The 9,052-nt window shown below is 42.3% G+C and overlaps 2 protein-coding genes across 8 annotated transcripts in view; one reads left to right on the top strand and one right to left on the bottom strand.

Moving 5' to 3' along the window:
* slc25a29l (solute carrier family 25 member 29-like) overlaps nt 1-7,560 on the top strand; it is a 10,268-nt gene extending 2,708 nt beyond the window's left edge. The window contains exons 3-4 of the mRNA XM_086048911.1: nt 3,811-3,894; nt 5,048-7,560. Coding sequence (XP_085905037.1) covers nt 3,811-3,894; nt 5,048-5,818 — 855 coding nt within the window. The 3' untranslated portion in view covers nt 5,819-7,560. The remainder of the gene's footprint in view (nt 1-3,810; nt 3,895-5,047) is intronic.
* The window catches only part of fancm (FA complementation group M), a 56,476-nt gene continuing 54,547 nt past the window's right edge, over nt 7,124-9,052 (bottom strand). For all 7 annotated transcript variants that reach the window (XM_086048899.1, XM_086048896.1, XM_086048897.1 and 4 more), the window contains one exon: nt 7,124-8,598. In XM_086048899.1, coding sequence (XP_085905025.1) covers nt 8,451-8,598 — 148 coding nt within the window. In that variant the 3' untranslated portion in view covers nt 7,124-8,450. The remainder of the gene's footprint in view (nt 8,599-9,052) is intronic.

Below are 9,052 nucleotides of genomic sequence, written 5' to 3'. Positions count from 1 at the left end.
GCACATAAAAATACTGTATAAACAATACACATTTGTGTTTTGCAACAGTACCTAACCATATTTACAAAATATGAACGGGTGAAATAATGAAACTCGGGCAAACAATTTTCTTGCGAAGTGCGCGCCGCTTGCTAACATTTTTACAAGATTCAATATTTCATCCATTGGTACATATGAAATTGTAAATATGGTTAAGTATTACTGTGAAATACAACATTTTCTAATGTATATAGTGTATTTTTATGTCTTGGCGGCAGACAGCCGTCTTGCTGGTTTAAACCCGGGAATGGAGTTTTTCTCTGTGTGAAAGCGTCTGTCCATTTGAAGGTCTATAATTTGTGACATTGCCACATAGTGCAACTGCGATTCATTTTTGAAACACCACAAAACAAGTGGCCGAGATTGGCCTACTTGTGGAATCTTGTGACAGAACACTGCACATTGCAAGTCTACAATAGAGGCTCGCACAGTTGAGTTGATTCTGCCCTGATTGATTTGGTGCCTGTTATAATGGAGAAGCAACGGAGCCCAGGCCAGGCGAAGCGAAGCCGAGATAGAGCGGGGCCACCTTTCTGGAACCTGGAACCGAAAAGCGCCCCAAGACCCTCGGCAACGGATTCGGCCGAACGCGGGGGGGGACACTTTTCTGCAAGTAGTTGTCATGAGTGGCTGACCGTCTGCAACTAATTTTGCTGGAATTTTGAATCGCGGATGACCGGAATCACAACATGTAAAAGCCAATCGAAAATGTCATGGAGTCATTCATTCGAGTCGCCCAAATGCAAGAGTGCAAGTCAGTGAATGGGGCCACACTGTCTGCTTCATTTCTCACCAATTGCCTCTCTTTTTATTATTATAATATAGTTGTTTCTTGAAAATTATGCCATGTTATTTTGTAGCTCAGTTTAAAAAAAAAAAAAAACATTACAGTACTTGTGGTACGTCCAGTCGCATTTGTTCCGTTGCTGCGAGTTGGTCTGCGCGAGGGTCGCTGGGTTGAATCACTGACTATAAGTTGTTTGCTATTGTCCAGTTCGGCCGTGTCGGTTGGTGTGCGGCGGGCCGAATAACATTGCTGCAAACAGAGAGGAGCTAGTTTACAAAAGTCAAGGTCAGTGTTGCCAATTTTGTGATTTGGTTGCCCTATTTTGCGACTTTTTGGAGCCCTGTATCAACTATTCTTTCAAAAAGTTAAGAGTGAGTTTTAATTCTCACAGAAATTCAGACACAAGTGAAATCATTTTCACTTACTCATCTATCTGGCAAGGAAGCAGCAGTTATGCAGCTTTGAATAAAAAGGACTATCCATTCGATGCTGTGGTGGGACATCAGATTGGGTTATGCAGTGTTACATGATATGGATCGAGCCCTGCGGCAAGTGAGGAAAATTTGGGGAAGGAAATTTATGCCACCCAATAAGGTTTGGAATTGCCAATCAATGAAGAAGCTTTGTTCCTCAAAACACATTTTGATTTCCAGCAAACCTGCCTCTTTCAAAATTAGAGGAGGAAAAATGACACGCAATGTAAATTGCCTTCTTAAGATGCATCCTTGCTGAAAGTCAACCTAAAAGTAATATGTGAAGCTATGTTAAATAACTACGTTAATATAATAATAAATATGAATAGATTAATATGTCTCCATGGGAGTGGCCGTTGTCAAGTAATATCAGAATGAAGCAACTAAGTGAAGTCGAGTAGGTTTTTAAAAAAATGTGTTTTACTTTACTTCCAATTTGCTACTTGGACATCGCAGATTGCGTGGCGTTCCAGTGCACTTTTCCAAGAGAACTCAGACTTTCCATTTTTCTGCAATGCCACGTTGCCAAAAGAAAGCGCCAAAGCAATATTTTATTAGACATGGCAATAGTTTTGCAGAGGATAGCTTCCCCAAAAATCTGCAACTAGGTGCGAGATGAATAATGAGAGATAGGTTTGCCTTCAAAAATCCACGAATTAGTGCACAAATGCTGAACTGCAGATATGCAGGAGTTCCTTGCCTTTCAAAAAGTCCAAATTCAAGTTCACCTTGCATATTTTACCGGTTGTGTGTTTCTGTGACAGCATTTTGAGTACATTCAGGGAAAGAAAGTAAAGTCAGTCTAAGGGCAGCTTCAGGACGCAGAAAGACATATTTGCGTTCATGTTTGTGGGTGGACGGCAGCATCTGCGTTCTTGGTGTTTGGCTCTTGTTTACTTTGCTATGAATATGTATGCTTGGGGGGGGAGTGCTGGAGGAGGAGGAGGAGGAGGAGGGCGGGGGCTGTCTTTAACAGCAACAGTGTCACTGTGTTGTAGATGAGAGAGAGAAATAAACAACCTCTCGACGGAATTGGGACCTAGTAAGTAAAGTCCAGGTCTTTCTTTCTCTCCCTCTATGTCAGGGGTGTCCAAACTTTTTCCTCTGAGGGTCGCACACGGATAAATGGAAGGATGCAAGGCTCAATTTGACTTAAATTTGAATTCATTACATGCGCTGAAACCCAGCCATTAAGCAATGTATTGTATTTGTAACGGTATCTTATAGTTCTTTTGAAAACGGCTAGTGCTACGAACATTACAGCTTTCTGTTAAAAGTGATAAGGCAACAAGTTTAGCTTCTTTCAGGAGCTGGCCTACATAACCAAAATAAGAACTGTAGTGAACTGACAACCTTTAGAGCAGCGTTTACTTGAGGATCATTCATGTGATATGTTTACAAATGGATTTAAACAATTCGGGCTTCTGAAACTGAATTATCTTTATTCACCAGTAGTGCCCCAAAACATTGTCTACAATACGTTCTCTGCAGCCCCACTAGTCTAAACACGGCATTCTGATTAATAATGTGTTTGTGGAATATGAGTTAAGTTGTAAAAAGCCACCCGTTTTTGTCCATCTCAGGGGGCGGCCATTTTGTCACTTGCTGTCAACTGAATATGACATCACAGTTGCTCAGAGGCTCAGGTAACAACCAATCATGACTCAGCTTCAGAAAACAGGTGATCTGTGATTGGTTCTTACCTGAGCAACTGTGATGTCATTTTCAGTGACAAAACGGGTGGATTTTGCCGCTTAACTCAAATTCCACTAGATCATCTCTATAAAACCTGCCGGCGGTGCGCTTTCAATTGCTTTATTGTACACGGTAAGAAATCAAACACGTAATGAACACAATCATACACAAGCTGCTGGTGGCGACAACTGATGCTGAGTCACTTAACACGCGTACCGGCTAATGGGTTAGCAAGTTAACAGCCAGCCAACTGTACACTGTCATTCAGTGACACCCACGTCACTCACCAGGCTAGGGACCCCTTTTAATAGCCTTAGGTCTCACTCATTGATACTACAGTAGAACGTGAGGATAGTGACTCCAAGTTGACAAAAGCAATACATGCACCTCACATGCTCGTTTTTTTTTTTTTTTTTTTTTTAGTTGAATGCAGAATCAGTTTTTATACGATTAATCGATTGGATAATTGTAGGATACTTGATTTCTAAATATTTGATCGCTGCAACCCAGGAAATTAGATTTTTGGTATTTGCTGCGGGCCTTTAAAAATGAACGCCAGGCCACTAATACCTCCCGGGCCGCAGTTTGGACACCCCTGCTCTTTGTCCTGTCTTGAGCTGTACACAACTTGTTAAAAAACACACACACACACACACACACACACACAGACACATGCACACACAAAATCCTCATTTTGCACGTATGCATAGTTTTTGTTTTTTTACCCTGTTTGCCTGCTTGTTTTCCCTTTAGCACTGTTTTTTTTACATTGTGACATCATGATCATGATGCTAACACAAGCCTGTTGGTCCTCAGGTGCGGCTTCAGGTTCAAAATGCGGACAAGCCTCTCTACCGTGGCACATTTCACTGCTTCCAGTCCATCGTGCGCCAGGAGTCGGTAAGCTTGACGCAAGAAATTTCATTCCAGCACTTGACTTTGCCTTCTAGTCCGTCCGCGCTACAGATTTAAGGAGTCCGGTTACAATGTTACGAGCCACGTCAGTTAGCACGTTGGAGGCATCCAGTGTGAGGGGTCATTGAGGTTAAAAAGGGGCAGAAGTGTCTCTTCTCCCGACACCACTGGAATCTCACTTCTCAGAGGGCTAAATTTAAGTTTTGGATGTCATGCTATGTTCAAAGCTCCACGTGGAGTCGGCTCAGCTCACATACATTATCAACTATGGAGATTTAAAAACATACATGCAGTAGACCAGCTCTCAGTGAACAGCAGTGGTCATGATTAATGTCATGTTTTCTTGGTGTAATGGTTAATATAGTAATTGCTCACTACGTAAGAGGAATATTGACCCGATCATTGCCCTTAACTTGCCCTTCAGATGATTTGATTTTGAAAAAAGTACTACACAGGCACATGCAGTGCAGGCTCATCTTAGCTCCTCCCCCAAATGCAAAGCTTGTCTATCAGTCAAGATGACTCACTTTAACGTAGTGAAAAAAATCGTACAGCTACAGTGCGATTTATTTGTCATTAGAATGTCAAATCATTTTATTGCATTTTTTTAACAGAAAAATGTGTATTATTGGTAATAAAATGGTGAGTTGAAAGTCCTCATTCTTGTTTGAAACGGTAAAATGTAGAGCGCTCACTAAAATTGGCGAGATAGTCGCGAAAACAAATCGGTTTAATTGCTAATGCATTAGTCCCCAGATTATGGCCCGCCTTCACATTTGGTTCGGCTAGAGATGCATTATTTTTATTTTATTTTATTTTTATTTTTTTTGCAGTCTGATAATTGGTTATGTGTGGCTTTCTGAAAAACAATAAATGTTTACGTTTAGGCACCCCTGCGATGGTCACACTTATTCTGTATCAAACTGACCCCGGACCCCCATCAGAGAAGGTAAAAGTTATGTGGCCCTCACAGGAAATAGTTTGGGGACCCCTGGTTGAATGCAATGGTTCTTAAGCTTTTCACACCTCCTCAAAGCATGCATAGCAGGCCCATCATGTTCATCATAACAAGGCAGATGTTTTATTCCTAAAAAAAGTAGACTACCTTGAATGCCAACCGGCTGTCGTTGTTCCGCAGACGTTGGGTCTGTACAAAGGCCTGGGCTCTCCGATGATGGGCCTCACCTTCATCAACGCCATCGTGTTCGGCGTGCAGGGCAACGCCATGCGCAAGCTGGGCCGCGACACGCCACTCAACCAGTTCCTGGCGGGTGCCTCGGCGGGCGCCATCCAGTGCGTCATCTGCTGCCCCATGGAGCTGGCCAAAACCCGTATGCAGATGCAAGGCACGGGGGAGAAGAAGTCCAAGAGGAAGCTGTACAAGAACTCTCTGGACTGCCTGCTGAGGATCTACAACAAGGAGGGCATCCGGGGCATTAACCGCGGCATGGTGACCACGCTCCTGCGCGAGACTCCGGGCTTCGGCGTCTACTTCCTGGCGTACGACGTGCTGACGCGCCACCTGGGCTGCGAGCCGGAGGATCCCTACCTGATCCCCAAGCTGCTGTTCGCCGGCGGCATGTCCGGCATCGCCTCCTGGATCTCCACCTACCCCGTGGACGTCATCAAGTCGCGACTGCAGGCGGACGGCGTGGGCGGCGTGCGCCGCTACGACGGCATCGCCGACTGCGTGCGGCAGAGCGTGCGCAAGGAGGGCTGGAGGGTGTTCACGCGCGGCCTCACCTCCACGCTGCTTCGCGCCTTCCCGGTCAACGCCACCACCTTCGCCACCGTGACTCTCTTCCTGCTGTACATGCGTAAGGACGACGAGTGCGTCCTGACGGGCCCCGAGCCGCAGGCGGCGCCCATGCAGCCGCTGCAGCCGCAGGCCCAGGCCAGCAGCATCTGAGCTCAGCTGCGCTACGCAGAAAAGTGATTGTAGCTACAAATCAGACAGGTGTAATATTTAAGAATGATCAGTTAGTCAGATAAAATTGCACTTGTACACAAAGTAGTCTGTTTTTGTATACTTCATTTTTTATGCTTATTAAAGAACATTAGTCAGCGTGGTTACAGGAGTTACTGTAACGCACAGTGACATGTTAAAAGGCTGCTTTGTTCGCCACCCGTGCTGTTAAATCTGAAGACTCGTTTTGTGTCATCAAACTATTTGCTTGTTTTCGTCCGGCTCCACAGTCCACACTACACTTTGGTTAATTTTTCCTGATGGTTACTAGAGGTGGGTGACTCGAGTCAAACCCAAGTTCCCAATTTTAGGTTTTGTGAAAGACTCAAGACGTCAGGCCAAAGGTTCATTTTACCAGAGTTTGGCTTTGCGCCTATGTGAGAGACCAGCCAGTCTATCCGCCTAAGACGGACACCTATTTTGTAGGCGATAAGCGAAAGACGGGAAACTTAAATCAAATAAACGGACTAAGCGTAGCCGGAAGCCCATTTTTTCTGTCTATGTAATCGTCTATTTGTGCGGTGAGGCTTCCATTTCCCGTTGCCGGAGGCTTTGTGACAGTTTCAGGGTCCTAAAAGTAGAGTCATTTAGTTCTGCCGCGGTGAGGCTTCCATACCACGGGGAGTCTTTCGTTTCAAATATCGCTCAGCAGCGGGGAGATTCGACATTCTTATTAAGCTTTAAACGCATGTCCAACTGTTCAGCATGATGAGGAGGACTTTTTTAATTCCAGTTCAATTTGAACCAAAAAATGTATCTGATTAAACAATATGACTTGGTTTACGACTTGCTTGATTTCTGCTAGTTACTGGAAAAACCTGAAGGTTAGGACGAGACTCCCACCTCTTATGGTTACTAATATGGAAACCTTTCACACTTACTGTACATACATGTAAATATTACATTTGTGTTGCGAGTTTACGGCCATGTTATTTTTTGGTGTCTTTTTCGAATCCCTCCATTTCAACCTCCAAAGGCTAAAACACAGTCTGCTCCTGTTTGAATTCCGATGAAATTAGTGAATCGGCTTCAGACTCAAACAACCGTTTGAAAAAAATAAATAAAATAAAGGTATGTTAGAGTGATACTGTCTCTAAGTGGCGTTTGTTGGTATTGCTGGAATACCGTATCAAAAGTGTATTTACGTAAGATAATTCTATCAGTCATTGTACTGAGCAAGCTGACTTTCTTATCGCAGTCAAGCCCATTTTGTTTTATGTGGTTTTCACACTTTTTCCACCACCGGTACCCTTTCTATGGTAGTGTCCATTAAAGAAAAGGAAAAAAAAATCATGAGAAAAGGCAACAAAAATGCTGAAGGAGCTAAGTTTTGTTTTTGGAGGTTCCATCTGACTATCACCGTCCCACTACAGTGTAAATTTAAAACCAAATGTCCGATGCAGAGAATGTGTAACGGGTGGATTTTTTTTTTTTTTTTAGCGTCAAAAAATGAATAGATATTTTCTGGTCAGACCCAAAGGATTGCAAAGCATGTATCAAAGATGGGTGCCTGTGTTAAATTAAGCACATCTTTGTGAAAGTGTGACTTAGTTTGCTACTCTTCTCTCATTAGATTATTTATGCCCATTTTGAATCCAAATTCTGTTACAATGTCGTTTGTGCTGAAATGCTGTAATGTGTTTCATTGATTGCCAATAAAAAGGCAAATGTTCCTGTTGAATGGATTTTGTTTGAGGTGGTTCATGACTGTCATGAGATTATGTGCGGCATATATACATGTACATACAGTGGTGCGTTGAAACGTGTTTAATTCTTTCTGTGACCAAATTTGTGAGCAAGTTGAAACACGTAGCTAAGCTATAACAATGATAAAGTTGTAATTGCAGTAAATATTTGTATGCTGTGGGGTGATTTTATTTTTTTTTATGGATTTTTTTGTGTGAAGAATCAACATTACATTATAACATTATAAACATAAGTGGGACACAATCATGAAGTGGTACGCAATTCATACAATATTTGAAACTTTTTTTGGGGGGGCAAGCGATATGATTCTGCTCCTTTAAGTGTCAGTGCAGCCAACTCACTCTAGAAGTTCACAGGGGATTTCTGAATAATGATGATAAATAGAGTCCACCTGTGTGTAATAAATCTCAATGTAAATGCACCTGCACTGTGATGGTCTCAGAGGTCTATTTAAAACACAAATATAATACAATAATAATACATATTGATATAAACCAATAAATGGCACATTATATAGTACTAGATGTCTAAAAAAGTTTACAATTCATACAGTTGCATAAAAAAAACATTTTTTTATTTTGACATTGATTGAAATTTACATTCTAATATCCGAAAACATAATCATTTTTTTGGGACAAATATTCACATTTTAGTGCCACACGCTGCTTCCAACGTTTTAAAAAAAATGTTCCATAAAATAAATAGTGTGCATGTTACTCTACTAATCCAAGTAATGTTCTTCAGTTTGTTGTGCAAATATTTTGAGCTTATTGCCTGATGAAGCTCGAGGTGCAAAAAACGGATCAGTTCATGAGTAAAGGAAGCAGCTGTAGCAAAATGCCAAAAAATAGAAGCACTTAGATCCTGCTTAGATCCTGAGAGTATGTGTTACCATCTCACGGGACTTTCCTGCTTTGTCCATGAGGAAGGAGTCGCTGTTGTAGCGCAGGAAGCGGTAGATCTCCTCTGCCCTTGCTCTGCTCATGCCACCTCCGCGCTCCAAGCTTTCCACTGAGCTGCACACACAACCGCAGGACAGTTGAGACACTGACAATTAGAGTGGGCTAACTACATTTTTGTTGTTTGTAAGCGCTGTATAGCCATGAAGAGAGATTCGTCACTCTCTTAAAATAACTGACAAAAAATATTTATTTGCCTGAAACATCTCAGGATGCTGGCCACCTCTGCTAAAATCGGCTACATCCTTAGGTGAACAGATAATTTAATTCTACCCCTGAAATGAAATTAGGAAAATATCATCAGGAATTGGTTCAATTTGTCATGTGTTCAAACAACAACTACAACAAAAATTGGGGAAAAAAAAGACAATATTTGGGGAAGATGACAATGTATTTCTGATGAGTGTAACTAAAGGTTTAGTTCCAATTTTGACATATAGGGGCAGTCCTTTGATGCACTTTTCCTGAGTTTATCATTATAACGCTGTGCCAACTTCCCAAATAAAAGATG

This window comes from Filicampus tigris, chromosome 13, assembly GCF_054856515.1.
Source record: "Filicampus tigris isolate MCC_2025a chromosome 13, RoL_Ftig_1.0, whole genome shotgun sequence".
Taxonomy (NCBI): Eukaryota; Metazoa; Chordata; class Actinopteri; order Syngnathiformes; family Syngnathidae; genus Filicampus; species Filicampus tigris.
The sequence above is the reverse complement of the archived record's forward strand: the minus strand, read 5'-3'. Positions and strand labels throughout refer to the sequence as shown.